The sequence below is a fragment of the Bos indicus x Bos taurus genome, chromosome 17, assembly GCF_003369695.1.
Source record: "Bos indicus x Bos taurus breed Angus x Brahman F1 hybrid chromosome 17, Bos_hybrid_MaternalHap_v2.0, whole genome shotgun sequence".
Taxonomy (NCBI): domain Eukaryota; kingdom Metazoa; phylum Chordata; class Mammalia; order Artiodactyla; family Bovidae; genus Bos; species Bos indicus x Bos taurus.
The window spans coordinates 25,171,763-25,194,826 of NC_040092.1; the positions used below are offsets into that span (position 1 = coordinate 25,171,763).

General features: G+C 41.0%; 1 protein-coding gene across 1 annotated transcript in view; it reads right to left on the bottom strand.

Annotated features, from left to right (window-relative positions):
- TMEM132D (transmembrane protein 132D) overlaps positions 1-23,064 on the bottom strand; it is an 895,992-nt gene that overhangs the window by 467,787 nt on the left and 405,141 nt on the right. Inside the window, exon 3 of the mRNA XM_027567049.1 lies at positions 5,792-5,938. Coding sequence (XP_027422850.1) covers positions 5,792-5,938 — 147 coding nt within the window. The remainder of the gene's footprint in view (positions 1-5,791; positions 5,939-23,064) is intronic.

Below are 23,064 nucleotides of genomic sequence, written 5' to 3' on the forward strand. Positions count from 1 at the left end.
ACTGCTGCCTGCAATACATGATGTTTCTTACTTCCCTCTGAAGTCTGGTTAGGCCATGTGATTAAGTCCTGACCAATGAGAAGCAGGAGAGTATTGGAGGTTGGCCTAAATTTCTAGAAAAGTTGTTCAAACGGAACTGATCCAGTGGAGAAGGCTCTTTTCTGTCAGTTTTTTTTTTTTTTTAGCCTGCAATGCAGATATGGTGGCTGGCACTCCAGCAGCCATCTTATTCTATGAGGATAAGAATCATGCATTAACATGGTGTTAAGGAAAAATAGGTGCCTGGGACCCTGATGGTACTGAGGAGCTGCCAGGCCATCTATGGCCTGCCTGTATCACGGTTTCTCCTATGAGACAGAGAAGTAAACTTTTACTTTACTTAAGTCATTTTATTTTTTGTAAGTCATTCATTGAATTATCAAACTTAATCCTAATAAAAGTATTATGAGATGGATTTATCATGCCAGCATATATTTTTTGAACACGCATTCATGATTGTAATCATATCTGTGTATCCTTTAAATATTACTTTCTACTTATGGTATGTCATGCTATTACTTAAGCTATATTTGTTTTAAAATGAAACATATTGTTACAGGGAAGAACAAATCTGACTCCATATTGGATCTCTTTATTTTTACTTTAACTTCTGTGTTCTATTGCTTTTGCTACAAGTTAAGAATTTGTCTATAGCCTGAAATATACAGCATAGTCCATTCTCAAGGCTCTGATCTTTAAAGCTTTAATACTTTATAGAGATTAAAAGGTTGCAGAATGGGCTGTAAGGTTGCAACCTGACTTACATGGATAGTTCCAAGAACAAAGGATTCCTGCACCAGAAGTATGCAACAGTCAACACCCCCCGCCTCCCGTTTTAGTATAAAAGAAGCCTGAATTCTAACACAGGTAAGATGATTCTTTGCAACACTAGTCCACCCATCTTCTCAGTCTGCTGGCTTTCTGAATAAAGTCACTATCTCTTTCCCCAACAACTCATTCATCAATTTATTGTCCTGTCATGTGGCAAGCAGTATGAGCATGAAGTCGTAACAAAATTACCTATAATAAATGGAAAAGCAGTATCTTATGAAGTAAATGGATAATCATGAGAAAGGATTAAGCCTAACTATGTACTCTTGCTTGTCTACAATCTATTAACAAAGGATAGAGACTTTTAAGACATATTAGCCCCAAAAGAGATGAATTTCTCTTCAATTAAAAGTCCTGCTGGATAACTGGAAAACACACACATTTTTGTCATTTAAGTTTATTTGATCCTGTTTCTTTATACCACCTAAAATCATTTAGATAGAAACTATGGCAAACTTTGGAAAACACTCATCTATGCAAAGAAGAGCAAAGAAATAAAAAAATACATGACTTTTGTTACACATTTATTTAAGTTTACAAAGTGCTAGAGTGAGCAAGATTTAGAAAATGCCAAATGGAATTTGATGGATAGAGCATAATTAGTTATTCTCCTTCTGTTCCATAATATTTCCTGGCAATGCTTAGTCAAAACAGATCTGATAGCTGTGGGTAACATTCATATGTTAATACTCTGATGATAAGGCTTTGAATAACCACAGTTCTTTAAAAAAATGAAGGATGTAGTTCAACTTAGATAAAAGATCTTCACTTACTCCTGTTGAGTTCATCACTAGACAAGCATCTCCTTAATCCATAAAACTACACCTGTCACAGGAACTTAACTTCATTAATGCACCTTCAGAGTCCATGGTAAATTATTAGCAATACACAACCCATGATTCTCAAGTTCATTAAGACTGACTCTTTTGCATCTTTATGATCTGACTCTGACTCTAAGAATAACGGATGCATTTTCCTGGTGGTCCAGTGGTTAAGAATCCACCTTGAAATGTAGGGGACATGGGTTCGATTCCTGGTCAGGGAACTAAGATCCTACATGCCATGGGGCAGCAAAGCCCATGAGCTGCAACTAGAGAATCCCTGTTCCACAACGAAAGATCCCACATGACACAACAGAGATCCCTCATGCTGCAGCTAAGACTCAGTGTAGCCAAAATAAGTAAATAAATAAAGTCCAAAAGAAAAAAAAAAGAATAACTGAAAAACATTCAAAGAGAGTAGGGAGAATGTATAAAGCAAAACTGCTTCTGAAGCAAAACCTATTAACATGAAAATATCCAATCCATCATATGTTCTCCAATTATCCTTCAAGGAAAAGGAAACGGATCTTCTGGTGTGCTCACTACCCCCAAGAGTAGAGCATGATTCTTCTGCATTTAACCCCATAAAGACAGAAGCAAAATAAAAACAATTTAAAGGGAGGATAAAAGTTGAACATAGAAATGAATATATCCTATTCAGAAAAATCTATTTTAACTGTATACATTATATTAAATGGTAATACATGCACATATTAAAAAAATCATAGTCCAAATGGCTCACAGTAAAAAGTAATTTACATTCAGCTTTCTTCCCCGACTTCCCAGCTCATTCCAAAAGAAATTACAGTTGCCAGTCCCTCTGCTGAAAAAGTGTCCTTTTCTGGGTTTTCCCTCAATAGGTCATCAATGCAAATGCTGTTATGCACCTTACTTGATATGAACAGGTATGTCAAGAGACTATTCAGTATGTGTACTTACAGATTTGCATAGTAATACATAAAGTAATGTCTTTATAGTCTTATATATAGTCTTATTCTAGGAAGTCACTAAAGGAATATTCATGGAGACTCTCACAGGTAACACGTGTTGCTGTAGGGTCTGGAAACAGCTACCAACCAGACCGGTGTGGTTTTCCATCGGATTCATTTTGATATTTGGCAAAACTAATACAATTATGTAAAGTTTAAAAATAAAATAAAATTAGAAAAAAAAATCTAAAAATAAATAAATAAATAAAAGAGCATGCATTCTACAGCTTCCTCATTAAGCAAAGCCTTCCTGGCTGTAGTGTAACAACTAGAGTGAAAAACACTGAATAAACTTCTGCATCATAACATACTTTTCTATTTCTTATTGTGGGTCCAGATGATGAAAGAAAGCATATGTACTCATGCAGACATACACAAGTACGCATAAGTATGTCATGTATACATGCAGATACTGAAACACCCATATCCCTTATATGTCCTAGATACATATACTATATATATGACATATTACAAAGACATGTAATATACTGCATATGCACATACATATAATAGTCTACATATGCACACAAATATAACATATTATAGATATAGAGTTGTGTGTGTTTCTGTATGTCTATATTAGGCCACATGCTTTCTTTCGTCATCTAGACCCATAGTAGAAAATAGAAAACTGATATCAGAATCTACAAATGGATAAGGAATAGTCTCCATAGTGAGTGGCATGATGATATCAGAACTGTGAAGGAGTAGCTTGACAGTCCATTCAGCAAATTTGTTTCTTAAAGATACTGATACAGATGAAAGGGGGGAAAATGGCAAGCACCATACATTTGTACATTTTGATATGTCCTAGAGCTGTTGATTTTCTGTTTCATCTGAGGAGGTGTTAAAGCCCCTTGGGAATGCCTATCTTAGCTGATGCATAAAAAGGCAGCTTACACCTTACATCTTTTTTTTTTCTTTTTTTAAAATTTTATTTTATTTTTAAACTTTACATAATTGTATTAGTTTTGCCAAATATCAAAATGAATCCGCCACAGGTATACATGTGTTCCCCATCCTAAACCCTCCTCCCTCCTCCCTCCCAATACTATCCCTCTGGGTCGTCCCAGTGCACTAGCCCCAAGCATCCAGTATCGTGCATCGAACCTGGACTGGCAACTCGTACATCTTAATGGGAATGAGCTTCTCTTGGAAAGTTTCCTTAATTTCTCCATGCCCAAGACAGACTGAATGAACGCTTAGCCAGAAAGTCAAGAATACGTTTCAAATGATTCAAATCTCTTCGCATTTCATACATAACACTACAATCACTGCTACTTCCACTAATCCATACAGTAAATGGCAAGAAGAAGCAAGCTGGAAAAAAAGCACCTTGGTTGGGATTTCTCCCAAGTCTCCCCCAGACTCCTGCAACTTTCTGGTAAAGAAAAAAATATATGTTTGTCTATATATCTATCTGTATATGTATCATTTATCTCTCCACCCATCCATCCATCACATTATCTATTATTTATCTAACTATCATCTATTTATTGTTTATATATCTATCATTATTCATCTACCTACCTATCTATCCTCCTAATTTTTGCTAACATTACAACACAAAGGAAACCCTTAAGGGAGCTGGCACCTTACTTCCCAAACCACGTCACTGGCACAGACACTTTTGGACGTGACCTTATTTATAAGTTCTTGAAGGTACTCCACATGGCAGACCATTACTACATAAAGACTTAGGGCAGAACTCAGATACAGATCTCTTCTTCTCTGCTCTCATTTGCTCTACAAGCAAATCTTCAAGAAAAAAATTCTTGAAACACTGGTCACAAGAGGAAAGTCTTGACAGAGCTTGACAGTTGATAACCCAAATCTCAGAGCACCCACGTGAAACAGGAGCATGGAGGGAAATTCACATCATGTCACCCCCAAATTCACATCAAATGCTCTTTGGAAATAAATCCCCAAAGGCAAACTAGACATCAGCTGAGATTCATGACCTCCATATTAGAATAAACAATGGAAAATAAACTTTCTCTAAACATGGAGCTAGGAAGTTTAAAAACCTGACTCCAGAAATAATGCATATAGGTATGGCTGGTCCATTTATTATTATTTCAATTGCCGGTAATACAATGAGCAAAAAAAAAAAACCCAACCAACCCCAAAGTGGCAAAAACAGGTGGCCAGACCAGAAATATTTTGGAATCACAAATGCTGCTGCTGCTGCTGCTAAGTCGCTTCAGTCATGTCCGACTCTGTGTGACCCCATAGACAGTAGCCCACCAGGCTCCCCCGACCCCGGGATTCTCCAGGCAAGAACACTGGAGTGGCTTGCCATTTCCTTCTCCAATGCATGAAAGGAAAAGTGAAAGTGAAGTCGCTCAGCTGTATCCAACTCTTAGCGACCCCATGGGCTGCAGCCTACCAGGCTCCTGCATCCATGGGATTTTCCAGGCGAGAGTACTGGAGTGGGTTGCCACTGCCTTCTCCGGAATCACAAATGAGGTTTCAGGAAACAGAACTAAATCAAGAACCACTGAGTTTCCAAGTCTCTCTGCCCAGCTGTGAATCGACTGTTTCTAATTTGGTGAGTATCAGAGACAAAGTCACAATTCCCTATAATTCCACAGCAGATTGTTCACATGCCCATCAGAAAATGCCCACACAAAATGCAATCCTTGCATTATATTTAAATGACACGGCAAATGTAAAAGGCACCTTTTCAGGCCAGGAAATCTATCAACTTTACTCATTTGTTTGTTTGCTTTCTCGAGAAACTCTTGTTTGGAACACTTGCAAAATGGGCCGTTTTATCAGAGCTGCCCAGACTTTCCGTTTTCCCTAATCGTACAGATTAGAGAGAGGTCGCGTTGCCGTGTAACATCATTTGGAGATTAAACTCCATCTGCACGGAGGAGTCCCTGCAGGTGACCCAGAGCTGCACTGGGACTGTAAGCAGGTCCACCGTGAATAATAGCTCACCTTTTTCCAAATGAAGGACTTCATCCGTCTTACCTAGAAGCGCTAATAATACAGACGCACAGCAAATGCAAAACACAGTGAAAGTGGCTGTTAACGATGTGGGGAAAAAGGAGACCGCCCTCACTGATAATCTGAATACACGGCAGGCAGGCCGTGGGGACTCACCTTTTTTCCGAGCCAGCCGACTTCTTCTGACAAACAATGACAGCGGGTGTGTACTTCCCAGCGTAATCTGTGCTCTCCTTGACTTCCCACACGGAAGGGCTGCTGGCTCTCACCCCAATGATGTTCATGCCTTTCATCACCTTTACCCTGTTGGAGACAGCAAGTGCACAACTGAGACGCCGGTGGGCATCCCTGGGTCACCTCTGCTTCTGGGGACACCCAGCACTTAATGGCACATGGTCGCCTGGCAGGTGTCACCCCATGTTTAACAGAATTTAATCACACATTGACAATTCCATTCCAATCCATCCATCCTCATTTTTTCTCCTGGTCATTACTTCCTTTAACAGAAACAGAATAGTGACACAGGCAAGGATCAGTCACATAATAGTGGATGGCTTTAAATAAAAAAAAACTACCTGAATACCCGTAGACTGTTAAAATTAAATAGAAAAAAGAAATTCCTTCAAACTGCAAAAGTGAATTAATAATAACAATGCACAGTTTAGGAATGTCTTTTCCATGCCACGTACTGATGGGCCCTTTCTCTGTATTATCTAATTTCCCAAGCATTGTTCCAAGTTCAAGGGTGGAGGACAGGCCCTGCCACTCAGACAGTTTTGAGAAGCATGCTAGTTCATAGGAAAACAGATGTTGACAGGGTACAGAGGCATGCCTTAATTCCTTTTTTTTAAAGATTTTTTTAATGTGGACTATTTTTAAAGTCTTTATTGAATTTGCTGCAATATTGCTTCTGTTTTATGTTTTGGTTTTTTGGCCACAAGGCACGTGGGATCTTAGCTTCCCAACCAGGGATCGAACCTGCAACCCCTGCATTGGAAGGCAAAGGCTTAAGCACTAGACTGCCAGGGAAGTCCCTGCCTGACTTCTACTCTTGTGTTCCTCCCACAACATCCTCATCATCAGCATTGTCATCACCAGGACCATCATTCCATCATCACTATCACTTATCGATTCCTTTCCACAAACTGGGTGCTCTTCTGAGTTCATGACAGTTTTATTTCATTTCACTCCCACGTATGCCCTGTGAGGTCAGGATCATTTTAATTTTCACTGAGAAGCTGAGCAACCAGGGGATCTGGCTGCAGGTGAAGCAGGATTTGAAACGGTTCCTGAATCACAGTGTGGGTCCAACGAGTCTCAGGGCTTTCCTTGGCATCACATAAAACTTCCTCGTGCTCAAGCCACTTATTTGAGCTGGTTGATTTCTTTGTTAGCCAACACTGGCCAGTACCTGTCCTGAGATTTAACATCTTCTCATACCTAATGACAAATTTGTGAAAGCAGGTGAGGCCTCATACCAGACTGCTTATTATTTCTCTCCTTCCCTGGTGGCTCAGGCAGTACAGAATCTGCCTGCAATGCAGAAAACCTGGGTTTGATCCCTAGATCAGGGAGATCCCCGTTGAGAAGGGAATGGTACCCACTCTAGTACTTTTGCCTGGAGAAGGAAATGGCAACCCACTCTAGTATTCTTGCCTGGAGAATTCCATAGACGGAGGAGCCTGGTGGGCTACAGTCCATGGGGTCGCAAAGAGTCAGACAGGACTGAGTGACTAACACTTTTACTTTCCATTCACACATTCCTTCTTTCATTCATTCACGGAAAGGGACAGATGACACGCTTGCAAATTTTTCCCCCAGATATCAGAGAAGCAGGATGAGAGAGGCAGAGAATGCATGGCGGAGCTGGTTTCCTCATACACCCTTATTTTTCTCTAAGAGATTTCAAGTGAATAAATATATGGGAAATGGAAAGGATATAGTCAAAGGACAATGCAATAAATCGCAAACAGTTGGATGCACAAACTGCTGGGAAGAGTCATGCTTCCTGTTGTGTCTTCTTTTCTTAGTCCCTTGAGGAAAACATGAATGGATCTGAAGCAAGAAGGCCAGGGGACAAATGGGGCAGGCTGATGGGTGACCAGGTGGAAGATGCTCCCAAGAGGGGAGCCCCAGAGGTATGCTCCCCAGACTTATAGCTGTGGTACCTGTAATGACACAGAGGCAAGGAGGTGGGCTCTGAGTCTCCATCTCTAAAATCCTCACTCTTATCACCAGATGAGACAAGCCAAGTCACCCCTAATATTAAGAACAAAGCGGGAAGAAAAGATGCCACTTTTAGGAATGGGGCTTGGTGAGAAAAGGACTTGCCTGCATGCACTATGAATGGAATTTCCCAAAGAAACAACTTGAAGACAGATTGTGCAAAGAAAAGTGAACTCAGCAGGTCTGAGACTGCCCCCCTAGAAAGGCATGCTGGCAAGGCTGCCCTCTGGTATCTGGATTTTGAAAGGGGTTTCCTCAACTCTTTAATAATGGGCTCACTAAGTCTAAATTTTTTGTACAAGCAATATAGTTGATGACGGACTCCTGCTTTCTTTCTGGTGGTCTGAAGTTACCGTGCCTGCCAGGCAGGTGGTGTCTAGGAGACCTGCCCCCAGTAAAAAATGCTTGGCTCTCAGGCTTGGATGAGCTTTCCAGAGAGACAACTGTTTATCCGTGTTGTCATAACTTGTTGCTGGAGGGATGAAGGGCACCCTGTACAACTTCCTGAGAGGGGACTTTCCCAAGCTTGTGTCTAGTACCCCGAGACTCCACCCCGTGTCTCTTTTCCTTTTGCTGAACTTGCTTTGTGTCCTTTTAATCCAATTATGACTGTACGCTGAGTCCTTAGAGTTTTCCCCGCAAGTCATCAAACTCAGGGGTGGTCCCGGGGACCCCAAAACACATACTACTTTGCCTTATCTAACAAAGACAAGAGGAATCACTTCTTACATTTGAACCCCAGGGCTGAAGTTAGCATTTGTAGGTGAGCACCATGCACATTGGTGCTTCTAGAGGAAAAACAATACAATGCTTTGTGTCATAAATAATCCAAGTAGAAACCAACATCTTGAATGCAGTCACTTATAAATTGGGGATTGTATGCACAGACTAGGAAGCCATCTGACCTTCTGGTGACAGGAGCTGGGATTCCTGCCTTGCAGGAACTTATTTAAATTGTAAGCAACCAAGATGGTTGATGAAAAGTTCAATTCACTACGGACAGCTGCTAGTCTATGAAGATGAATTCTAAGGGCTGTTTCAATTACTGTGCACTGGGATTTTATTGAGTCAAATTTACTTTAAATAAATAGGTCATCATCAACTTGGATTTGGCAATCTTTTCGTGATACAGGAGTTATTAGTATCTAAGCTTTTTCTGATTATAGAATAGGCTCTTATTTTTCTTAAAATTTATTCATACGTAGGTTATTTAGAATTCAGATACTGTTTCTCCAATGAATCATTTTTAAGTTCTTAGGAAAGAACATGGTTGCTTATTTAACCCACAAAGTACCTAATATCTGTTGCCAATAATTCCAGTGCAGCTACCCGAAGCTATAATTTATAGCATTATTTCTAAAGAGGGATTATGAAATTGAGCACTGGGCACTAAGAACTGGTGCTTTGTGGACATAGAATGTTTTCATAAGAGAAGACACATTTCTATAGCATATTTCAGATGTTCTGAATTGGGCAAGAGGTCCCTGCTCAAGAAACATCCGTGAATAGAGTACAAACATCAAGAATGAATGAATGTGTGAAGGAAACGAGAGTGGTTGTTTCTCAGAGACACATCTGTGGTACACACTGAATATGGTTTGTGTTGGGAGCATCATTTTGAAACATTCATCTCAGCGCTGTAAGTAGCAGCATTTTGGAACTATTAAGATAATCCTCAGAACACATGAAATTTGGCTCTGCTGGGTCTGAACCAAATGCTACTTCCTTCTTTTGTTGATGACAACTGGGTTACTTACATTCATTAGTGGAAATTTTATAATCTACTTGTGGTTCAATAAATACAGGTTACACTGACAGCTTTACTACATAGAGATAAACACAGCACTTGATTTCCAAAGACATTTACTATATATTTACATTTAATAGTATGACTACTGTAGTGGCTGGAGAAAAAGCCATAATTTCTCCCCACAGAATGTACATGGACTGTGGACTGGAATAAACAAACCCTGCTTGGCTTAAAGGTATAGTTTATTTCAAAAACATAACAGAGTTATTGTATTTATATAGGTATACACACACAAATATATCCATAGATAGATGTAAATACACATACAAACACAAATACACATACACGCATATAAACACAAATATAAATGCATTGATATACACATCATATATACACACATGGACATGTACACACACACAGACATATACAGATGCATATACACGCATATACACACACAACAACATATGCATACATGTGCACACACAAATATACATGTATATACACATAGACATATTCATGACAATATATGCACATTACATATACACACAGGTATATGTACACATATTGACATACACAGACATATATACATGCACATACACATACTCATATATACACACAGTGACATACACAAGCACAAATATAAACATATATATATACACACATACATGCATGCACACATAGATACATACAGAGACATATAGAAACATGATACACATATATACATACACACATATGTATATACACATATATCTCTGGCATTGCAGGCAGATTCTTTACCATCTAAGTCACCAAGGAAGTCCACATATATACACACACACACAGATATATATAGACACACATAAACAAATATTATGCATGCATATATGCATATGTTTATATATACATATAGACACATACCCATATACACACATGCGTGCACATCTATGCTTGTGAGTGTTTCAAATACAGTATCCAGTAACAGTTGAAACAGCCAGCAGCCTGGGATCAGAGCTGTGGTGTGCACCTGTTATTTCTGCTCTCCCTCATCCCATCTCTCATATCCTGGGTAACAGAAGGATGCTACACGCTTCCAAGTGCTGTGGATTTGGTTAGCGGCATCCTTTCCAATTAACTGATGGGAAACCTGTCACTTCTCATTGGTTCATAGCCCAAAAAACCCCTTTGGTTCAAAATAAAGCTGTTTTGAATTCCTCCCTGTCTCCTTACTTATCTTCCCTCATTAATTATGGAAAAGAATTAAATATACTGTGTTTTCTCATACTCAGTAACTTTATTGTAATATTAATAGTCCACAATCACTCATTATTCTAATTTCTAATTGATGAGGATCAATTTATGACCATATTATGTCCCACCAAGACCACATCTTTTATAGCCTATAACATTTCATTTAAGAACCATTTTCAGACAAACACCACATGATATCATGTAGACATGGAATCTAAAATATGACACAAGTGAACTTATTTATGAAACAAAAACAGACGCTCAGTCATAGAAAACAAAATTATGGTTACCAAAGAGGGAAGTGGGGGAGAAGGGATAAATTAGAAGTTTGGTATTAGCAGATACAAATTCCTATATATAAAATATCTCAAAAAGGTCCTACTACACAGCACAGGGAACTCTACTCAGTATCCTGTAATAAACCATAATGGAAAAGATTAAAACATACAACAACTTTCAGCCCCATCCCTACATCTTGGACCTGCCCCAGCCAAAAATTATTTTAATGTGATTATTTATGATGTAATTAACAGCCTTTGTTAATCTTGTCCCATTTCTCCTTCCTAGGACACTGGGCCCCTCTTCCCATCACTGGAATGTACTTTGCTGAATTTCTCTGCGCATGACTTTGGGACTAACCTAATATACGCAGTTCAAGGCTGACAATGCTACACACGAGTGAACCCTAGTTAAAGCCGTAGTGTGAATTAGCAGGTTCTAAAGCATTTCTTTTACAACCAGGAACTCATATCAGTAAATTATTTTTTAGCATTTCACTTTAATATAAATATATTTATCAAATCTATACTTGAACTACTGACATAACATGCATGCTAGAAAATACACAGAAAAATATAAATAAAAATGATGAGATTACAAAACAACATGGTGAGAGGTCCTATTTTTGCATCATTGCAATTTTTTCATCACTTTGCATATCTCTTGGGGTGCACACACCTCACTTACAGGGAATTGCTCAAATCTCTGGACCCTTTAATTCCCAAGCGTGACATGAATAAACATAATGAACAGAAGTCCTGTTATATGGAAGCAAGTAAATAAATGCACATTAATAAGGAGATAAAACTCTACTGCTGATTCCGTGTGTTCCTATAAGTATGAAGAATCTGTTTCCACACTGCCATTTTGGTAAAGTTAAATTCAGAATGAAGGCCAGTCACTTCAAGACAAGTCGTTTTTGATGTATGCTATCTTGAGGCATTGAAAGTCCTAGGCTGACACAAGGCGTGTGTACCATCATCCCAGCTGTCAAAGGACCACACTCTAGGGGGATTAAAGAGCAGAAGATCAAACACGGAGTGGATCTGCATCACACAGGAAGGGGCATTCCCCAAAACCCACAGTGGGAGGAGCCACCAGTGGAGGAAGAAGGGGACATGGCTTCCAGGAGCCCCTGCCAGCAAGATGGGAGGGAGGCGGACATTCTTTAGTCATTGGCTAATCAACTGAATTTTCAAAGGCCGTGGAAGTGGAGATGATGCCATTCCTTATAAAGTGCAAACTTAAGGAGAGTTGGACAACTCAGACTATGAGCCCAGGCCTGGTGTTGCCAAGTCTTTAAACATTGAAGGGAGGGCAGAAATTCTCAGATGTATGTGAAATTCCAAAAATGTAAAAACACCATCCTCGCTAAGCAAAGTCATTCAAGGATTGGAAGCTGCCCAGCGTTTGTGACCTCTGTTAGCTGGAACGCAGTAAGATCAATCCATCATGAATGAGTGAATGAATCAATGAGGTATGTGACGTCACGTTACCTCAGAAGTATCATTGAGGTCTCCAAGCACAGAAAAGCACACCAACATCTTGCCCCTCCCCACACGCACACTGGACACGATTGATACCTTTATCATTTTTGTCCTGATTAAGGGGTTGGGATATGCTCACTGTAGAAAAACACTGAGTAATACACACAGGTATAAGGAAAAAAGTAAAATCTGCCTGAACTTCCATCACACTGAACTTAGATCATCAAAATTTTAGTCATCATCCTGCTTTGTTCACACCTGTGGATAAAGAATGTCATCTGCCATTTCAGTAAACAAAGGACGGTCTAGACATCAAGCCCTCAACTCCTGCAGCCACCCTGACTGTTCACCCTGAGGGGACTCAGGATGGAGAAAAACAGGATACTGGCTCTGGACAGCTGTAGTGAACATCAAAGGAGTGATTTCAATAAGCTCAGACTCTTGGATCTTCCTGTACAAAGAAAAGCACCAAAATTATTCACTCGAAATGTCTGTTTTTGTGATTAGCAGTAATCTTTCAAAGTTCAACTACTTTTTTTTTTTTCCAGCAAAAACTCCTTATACATCCAGTTCCTTCCTGACCTCTTTGGAGTAGACCCTCAGAATAATCTGAGAAGATGTCTTCAAGTCCATCGAATAAAATGTAATTCTTGACTTTGAGGCTGTATTTTTTTTTTTTACAGTTGACACACCCAGGTTATAATACTATAATTTTCTATAAATAAGATCACGCCCAGGATTGTCATACAGCCATATAACTTGTGCCCTGACCAACTCCAGGAAGTACCATGCATAGAAATTATGACGTGAATCGGGCCTCATAGAGTTGAGCAGTGTACAATCTCTACAACTGTTTGCAACAATCCCGATCATACAAAAGATGCTGCTTTATTCACAGATCACCCTGGCCGCTCTGCTCAACTGACTCCAAGGACAAATTAATAGCTGAAAGCAGGAAGCAGGCTGGCTGCCAACCAATTCAGAAGAGCCCAGTGAGAAGAAAAGCCAAAGCAACAGAATCTGCATCTTGACCCAAAGGGTGAGCGACATGTGATGCCAGTCTCTGGCCAGGCTGGCTGCTGGTGCAGAGGCTGAGGACTTGCTGTTTCTCCCGGAACTTCCATGAGTCACCACCTTTCATCCCAGTAAACTCAACCTGTGGGCTACCTTTGCCAGCACAGAGAGATGCTCACTAACTCTTTAAAAGCCATTGTAGAGCTAAAGGTGTCCTGTACATAGTCCTTAGTCTCTCCAAGTACCTGGTTTCCTCTGACTCTCAGTTCATTCACAAGAAGGTTCCAGAGACCCACCTTTCCAATGGGCACATGTCCAAAACATGTGGTGAGTAGAAACGGGACAGGAAGGACTGCACACCACACGGGAAGCACACCAACAGGACGAGTCTGGGTGCTAACTGTTAGAAGCTTTGGAGGGAGACTTCCCTGGTGGTCCAGTGGCTACGACTTTGAACTTCCAATGCGGGGGCCTGGGTTCAATCCCTGGTCTGAGAACTTGACCCTGCATGCCAAAACGAAGAGTTTGCATGCTGCAGCTAAAGATTCCACAGTCAAATAATAAAACAAAAAATAATATTAAATATTTATTTAAAAAGAAGCTTTAGAGGAAGTGATGATCCCCCTCCTAGTACCTCCCTTCCACCAAAATGTTCAGATATAAATGCCTAAAGCAGGTCATGAATGTAATGAGTAACACTAGGTGAGTAAACCAATCCTGTCTCTTTGTCTGCTTCTTCAGTCACTGATTCATTCAACAAACACTGAGTCCCACCTGTTCTCCAGGCATCATTCACAGTCCAGGAAGCTTGTTAGGCACAAACCATGCATACTTCCTATTGACAGGGAACTAACATTCCTGGGGAAGAGACAAAACACACACACAAACCCACACATGCTTCTTACGTTGATAAATCCTACGAAGAAAAAAGAAAGCAAGACACAGAGATGGAGATCCCAGGATGAGGATGACTATCTTACACAAAGATGGAGATCCCAAGATGTGAGTGACTATCTTAAAAAGACTTTGTTACCCACATAATACAAAATGGTAAAGCCAGGAACCAAAACATGTGGGAAAGTAGAAGGGAAATATATATATTGGGGGGAAAGTTTGCCAGCCCAAAATGTCTCTGGCATGCAGATTATTTTCAGATGAAGACAATCACAGACCCAAAAACTCAGGAAGAAACTTTGACCCTTCCCTAACTGCCTGAAGAATTTCAATAGTGGTCCTATTGCAGGAACAGAGCTATCACCAGGGATAGAGGACCTGAGAAGAACAGAGACTAGGTGTGGTGGAGGGAACTCTTAGAGATCAGAGATGTCTCTGTGTCCCACGGTCTCTGCCTCGCCCAGCAAACATTTGTTCACCAAACACTTGCTTTTCCAACTCCATGTCAGTTGCCTTTCTCCCCACCAAAGTACCAAACCTCTATCCCCAACATCCTCTTCAGCCATTAGCTGAAGCTGTTGTTGAAGGTGAAGATTTTGGTCTTTTTTCGAGTTAGTCAATTTTCCTGGTTTCTCCAATGTATACATGTGATTACACTTTTGTTTGACGTTCTCCTGTTCATCTGTTTCATCTCAATTTAATTCTTGAACCAGCCAGAAGGACCTAGAAGGGGTGAGGAAACTTTCTTCCTCGCTCCAAAATAGATATATGAATGTCTTCTAGATGTGATTTGATCTTTGCCTGGCATGTGAGCAGGAAGCACAATTCTTGTTCCTACTGAAAAATGGCAGACCACCATCCAACCATCAAGGATGCAATTTAAATATTTCATAGCTTATTATGTGAGACTAGTATCTAACATACAGGACTTCCCTGTAGCGCAAACTGTAAAGAATCTCCCTGTGATGCAGGAGACCAGGGTTTGATCCTTGGGTGGGGAAGTTCCTCTGGAGAAGGAAATGGCAATCCACTCCAGTATTCCTGCCCGGAGAATCCCATGGACAGAGAAGCCTGGAGGGCCACAGTTCGTGGGGTTGCAAAGAATCGGACAGGACTGAGCAATTAACAAACAGTATATAATGTAAATATGTTATATATATGTTGACAGAACTTGATAGAACTCTGTATGTGTTACTAGAATACATAGACTGGGGCTTCCTTGGTGGTCCAGTGGTTAAGAATCCACCTGCTAATGCAGGAGATATAAGACATGCAATTTTAAGCTCTGGATCAGGAAGATCCCTTGGAGGAGGAAATGGCAAACCACTATAGTATTCTTAACTGGAAAATTCCATAGACAGAGGAGCCTGGAGGGCTACAGTCCATAGGGCTACAGTCCATACAGTCACAAAGAGTCAGACATGACTGAACACACACGTGCATGCACAGCGTTTATGGATTCCTTTGAAAAACCAAAGCCTTAGTACAGACAAGGTCCCTCATCACAGCTTCCCAGTAAATGATGGCTGAGTTCAGAGGGATAGCAAAGACATGCAGAAGGCATGCCACATGAGCACATCACATTTCTGGAAAAGCAGGAAAAATTATTTGCCTCATTGTTACCAAAGCAATAAGTGACTACACTCTGTGAACTGACCATATGTCCATGAATTAGGCCACCTCATTCTTTACATGCTATTGAGTCTCTTATCACAGAGTCACAGATACATCGGCAAATACATCAGTCAAATACATCAGCATTCATGCAAGAAAAAAAGTCCTATTCTTTGTTGAACATAATGAACTCTACAAGATACAGTGTGCACCACTATACTTAAAATGGATAAAAAATAAAATAACCAACAAGGAGCAAGTGTATATCACTGGGAACCCTGCTCATTGTTAAGTGGCAATCTGGATGGAAGGGGAGTTTGGGGGAGAATGGTTACATCCGTCGCTATGCTACGCACCTGAAACTATCACAATGTAGTTAATCAACTATAATATAAAATTGACAGTTTTTTTAAACAGATACAGCGTGCCAACTCCATAATGTCCACTAAAAAAGTCTGTTATTATTATTACTATTACGATTATTATTTCTCTTGTTACATAAAAGTTTACTAGGTGAGTAAATCAAACTGGTCTCTTTGTTTGCTTCTTCGGTCATTGATTCATTCAACAAACACTTTCTGAGTCTCATCTCTTTTTCCAGGCACCATTTTGAAAGCTGGACAGCTATTTTGAATCTCTTTCCATCTCATCCGCACAACAGTCACTACCCAACGGCCTGGTTTTCCTAAAAAACCAAAACGAAATGAAATAAATCTGCATCCACGCTGTCCCGTGGGAGGTGGAAGATGCAGAGTCAAAGTTCACGTCGGTCTCAGGAGTTCCAAATTCCCAAGGGCGGAATCGCAGCAGAGCAAGTGCGATGAGTATCTGGAGCACAGCAAGCCTGGTGGCCTTCCTCAGTGACTCATGTTTGGAACATTAGTCTCCCGACTCTGCTCCCAGGGCACAGAGATGCACTGGGGGCTGGGAGGGGTCTGGCTCCCGGGGTTTGGAATAAGACCTAATTCTCTTATCTGTTATGAGCCCCCATCCTCTAATTTCACTACAGCACATAATAGAACAGGATGGCTGTTTCCTTCAGCTTTCAAGGTTACCAGGGTTTTAGAGGGATTGTTTAAATATACTTCTTTAATTAAGGAAAGCATTCTAAATCAAAACCAGAGTTATAGTTAACAAACTCGTATTTTCAGAGGCTCTTTTTGGAGGGATTCAGTGTTAATTAACTTTTTTTTTTCATTGAAAAGAATCATACAAGCATGTTGGTAAATATTTCAACATAACAAAGGCAGAAACACAAAAAGTTTCACTGCAGACTTACCCCCCAGACTTCCCCCCCAGACTTCTCCCACAGACTTCTCCCCCAGACTTCTCCCCCCAGACTTCTCCCCCAGACTTCTCCCCCAGACTTCTCCCCCCAGACTTCTCCCCCAGACTTCCCCCCCAGACTTCTCCCCCAGACTTCTCCCCCAGACTTCTCCCCCAGACTTCCCCCCCCAGACTTCCTCCCCCAGACTTCTCCCCCAGACTTCCCCCCCCAGACTTCTCCCCCAGACTTCTCCCCCAGACTTCTCCCCCCAGACTTCCCCCCCAGACTTCTCCCCCCAGACTTCTCCCCCAGACTTCTCCCCCAGACTTCTCCCCCCAGACTTCTCCCCCCAGACTTCTCCCCCAGACTTCTCCCCCCAGACTTCTCCCCCAGACTTCCCCCCCCAGACTTCTCCCCCAGACTTCTCCCCCCAGACTTCTCCCCCAGACTTCTCCCCCAGACTTCTCCCCCCAGACTTCTCCCCCAGACTTCTCCCCCAGACTTCTCCCCCCAGACTTCTCCCCCCAGACTTCTCCCCCAGACTTCTCCCCCCAGACTTCTCCCCCCAGACTTCTCCCCCCAGACTTCTCCCCCAGACTTCTCCCCCCAGACTTCTCCCCAGTTCAGTGCCCATTTTCTAGGAGATTAACACATTTAGAAAAGTAGATCTTTGGAGACTTCCTTGTGGTCCAGTGCTCAAGACTTCACTTTCCAATGCAGGGGGTGCAAGTTCAATCCCTGGTCGGGGAGCTAGGATCCCACATGCCTTGTGGCCAAAAAAACAAAAAGATGAAACAGAAGCAATACTGCAACAAACTCAATAAAGACTTTATTAAAAAAAATAAAGAAGTATAGATCTTTTAAAAATACCAATGGCAACATACTGTATACACTTTTACACATCTTATCTGTCATTTCAGCTCAGTTGTGTCTGACTCTTTGCAATACTGTATCTTTTCATACATCTATATCAGTGTTTATATTCCCACTTCCTTCGATGTACTACTTCAATGTGTAGATTTATTTGAATAAAATTTAACTGCCTGTTGGCCATCTGATGGTCTTATAGGAGGTGTCCAATCTTTGCTACTTACAACCAGCACTTCAGAGAATTTTCATACACTCACAGCTTTGTAGACACAGACAAGCAGGTCTACAGTAACAGTTCTTAAAAAAGAAATTGCCAAGTCAAAAAAGATGTCCATGTTCAATTTTGATAGAACGTGCTAAATTACCACTCAAAGAGATTCTACCAATTTGCACATTCACTGAGAATGTGTTAATGTGCCTTTTGATCACTACAGATCTAATACAAACAATACTTCATTAAGTTTGAGTTTCACTGAATATTTTTCATATACCTATAACTTTTTTTTTTTGCTAAATATCTGTTCAAATCCTTTGTCTACTTCTCTGTTGTTTTCTTGGTCTTGGAAGACTCTTGAGAGTCCCTTGCACAGCAAGGAGACCAAATCAGTCAATCCTAAAGGAAATCAACTCTGAATATTCCTAAGAACTGATGCTAAAGCTGAAGCTCCAATACTTGGGCCACCTAATGCAAAGAGCTAACTCACTAGAAAAGACTCTGATGCTGGGAAAGATTGAGGGCAGGCAGGGAAGGGGGCAATAGAAGATGAGATGGTTGGATGGCATCACTGACTCAATGGACATGAGTTTGAGCAAACTCTTGGAGATAGTGAAGGACAGGGAAGCCTGGTGTGCTGCAGTCCATGGAGTCGCAGAGTTAGACATGACTTAGCGATTGAACAACAATAAGAACATGTTATTAGTAAGGAAATTAGTCCCTTGATCCATCAGGAACTCATTTTAGTGTGAGAAGTTAATGAAAGAGGGATCTTTCTTTATCTTTTCTCTGTATGGGTTTTACCAGCATGTGGTTTATTAAATGATTCCCTCAGTACTTGATTTAAAATGCCATCTTCAATATGCACTAAATTCGCCTTTTTATGTTTATTTTTGGCCTCTCCACTTACTTTCATCGATCTGTCTGATCTGTCTTCACATGAGCCAGTACCCAAATGTTTTACACACAATAGCTTATGACATTTTAATATCTGATAGAGCTATTTCCTTCTTATTATCCCCATTTTTTCGGGAGTATTTTGATGCCTATTTCAACAAGAATCATTTCTGTCAGCACATCTTCAAAGATGGCCTTTCAGCTTCCAAGAAAAAAGAAAAATGTGCTTTTGTAATATTCCTCTCTGAAACTGAAGTGCATACACGTCAATCAATTAAGACAGGTGATGGCCACAGCAGAAGTTATCTCTTGCAAAGATAACATGCATGTGTGTTAGCATTAGGGTGACAGCTGGATTCGAACACAACACTGGCTGCTTCAAAAACCAGGTTTTCGAGGACAGTGATAACCTTCCAGGGATTTGTGGTTTGCCTTGAAAGTATTCCAATTCTTTGGGAACTGCCTTGGGTCCACGTGTCCTATGGATTACAGTGGTGTGGTCCAATCAGACTGATGGGCTCAGGAATTTTCCCAGAGCAGCAAGAAAAGACTATCTCTCCACCTCAAAAGATCCTCACTAGCACGTGCATTGTCATATAGGACCCTTTGGGACCCTTTTTTGGGACCCTTTAGACCGTAGCCCTCTGGGGTCCTCTGTCCATGGGATTTTTTTTCAGGCAAGAATACTGGAGTGGGTTGCCATTTTGCTCTTCCAGGTGATCTTCCCCATCCAAGGATCAAACCCAGGCTTCCTGCATTGGCAGGAGGATTCTTTACCCACTGAGAAATCAGGGACACCTGACCTAACCAGAGCCTTTTTTTTCTTTTCATTTTTATCTTTACTTTTTAAAAAAAGCAGTAAGAACACTTAACTTGATATCTACTCCATTAATATATTTTTAAGTGCACAATACTGTATTGGATTTATTCTATTTAAAAAGACTCTATTTCCAAATAAAGTCACATCCACAGGTACTGTGAGGTAGGAATTGAGGGGGACACAATTCAACTCACAGCAAGGTCAGTTCGGTTGGTTCTCTGCAAACTCTAGTGGGCAGCTCTTAATGCAATTTCACCCAAACATGATGGACTGTTAAAATTTGTTCTACATGATATTCTCCAACTAGAAAGCATCCAGTGAATAAGTTAGTGCATGGGTCTTTGCTTAAAATTTTAATGTTGAACTAGCACTTTTTAACAAATTAATAAACTTTATTTTTTAGAGCAGTTTTACATCAACAGCAAAACTGAGCAAAAGGAGAGATTGTTCAGGTACTCCTTGCAAGCTCACCACACACACACACACACACACACACACACACCAAACCTCTCCATCACTGACATCCCAGAGTACAGTGGACAGACTACAATAACGCCTCATCATCACATCTCATATTGTGTTTCTGGAGAGAAAAATCAATACACCACATAAAAGAATCTTGTCCAACATAGAGAGTAGACATACAGTTGCCAAGAAGGAGGGAGAAGGGAGTGAGGAATGGGTTTGAGTTTAGGGTCAACAGATGCAAACTATCGTATATAAAATGGATAAACAACAAGATCCTATTGCAAGCACAGGGAGCTCTATTCAATATCCTGTGGTAAAACATAATGGAAAAGAATACAAAAATAATATACATATATGTATAAGTGAATCAGTTTGCTGTACAGCAGAAACTAACCCAACATTGTAAATCAAATATACTTTCATTAAAAAAAAGAATCTTTTTTCCAAGTCTTCTGTAAATGTCTTATCATACTTCCATAATTTAAAAAGTAAAAAAGAAATAAAATTCCTATCTGAAAATGGTATAATTTTTCAAGGGTGCTTATGGAGACAAGATGTAGCCTTATTTTATAGGTGAAGACTGAGGCACAGGGAAATTAAGCAAGTTGCTTAAAGCCACATGGCTAATAATGGCTCCAGGAGCCCTACTCTTACTCACTATGTCCTATTGCTCCTTTTTTCTCCCTGTAGGATACCCCCTGGCTAAGTTGACAGTCCATGCCCTCAGCTACCTCCCCTGCCCCTCCAAGGACACATGGGGACTTGGTACATGGATATGCTATCCCACACTATTACAATTGGGCTGACATAAATTTAGACCTGGGCTTACCAAACACTGACGATTGAGTCATTGTGTAATCCACCACTGAGACAACTTCTTTCCAGAAGCTAAATGCTACTTGCTAGCAGAGGTCCTTCTGCCCTTGGAGTTCCTAATGACTTTTCTGGCAAAGTCCTGTCACCCAGCTCAGATTTTCTGCCCCATTGGTGGCAACACAGACACGCAGCTCACCCTGTTTCCACTATTTCTGGCCCTTTTCTTCTTTCCACAGTCCCTCAGGACTACGTTTACATCCTCAGAGGTGGGATTTGGTCTTTCTACATCCTCTTCTCCCCACTCTGGCCCCTGCAGTATAGCAGAATCTATTATCTGCTGGGCCCCCATCTTAGTGGGTTGCAAAGTGGGGGATAAAGAAGGTTTTCAAGAGATTTTTCTCTCACTCTGTAAACCTGGCTTCCCAATGAATCATCTAAGGACAAGAGAATCCCACTTTGGAAATTAGAATCTGAACATTGACCCTTTCTATTTCTCTCTTTAACTTCCATCTGTACCACTCTCCCTCACAACACCATGGGGTGGTTTCAATTCCTCAAACTCCCCCCTGAATTCAACACCTGTCACTTCCCCTCACATTTTGTTGGCTGAAGCAAGTCACGTGACTATACCTACGTTCAAAGCGGGGGTGGGAAAAGTTGATCCTACCTTCTGACTTCCCTGGTGGCTTAGATGGTAAAGCAAGCATCTGCCTACAACGCAGGAGACCTGGGTTCGATGCCTGGGTTGGGAATATCTCCTGGAGAGGGAAACAGCAACCCACTCTAGTATTCTTGCCTGGAAAACCCCATGGACAGAGGAACCTGGTAGGCTATAGTCCATGGGGTTGCAAAGAGTCGGACACAACTGTGCGACATTTACTTTACTCTGCACTTAGACATGGGATTGCCTTGAACGAAGAAGAAAGCTATTTTCCCCCCCATGAAAGTATTTCCAAAACTTGTTCAACTTTCTCATTGCACAATGAGAAAACCAAGATTTAAAAGAGATTAGAGGGACTTCCCTGATGGTCCAGTGGTTAAGAATCAGCCTGCCAATGCAGAGGACATGGGTTCAATCCCTGGTCTGGGAAGATTCCACATGCCTCAGAGCAACTAAGCCTGTGCATCACAACTACTGAGTCCGTGTGCCTAGAGCCCATACTCCACAACAAGAGAAGCCAGAGCAATGAGAAGCCATGTGCACCACAACTAGAGTAGCCCCTAATCATTGGAAGTAGAGAAAGCCCAAGCTCAGCAACAAAGACCCAATGCAGCCAAAAACAGACAAATGAAGTTTAAAAAATTTTTAACGTTTAAAAAATATTTTTTTAAGAAGAGATTAGAAAGACTGGCTGCTTCCTTAGAACGCCTGATGAATTATTAGACACACAAAGAAAGGGAAACTTAGGACATGTACTGTCACTTGTAGAGAGTGGCAGTTGCATGACTTTCCTGTTTTTTCTTCCAGGTGCGTGGTATGATTTATTTCTCCACCTCTCCTTGAAGTGAGATCTGGGTTTGTGGCTCTGGCCAATAAAATGTGGGCTGGAGAGACACGCATCACATTTGGTGAGGTTGGAGCGTGC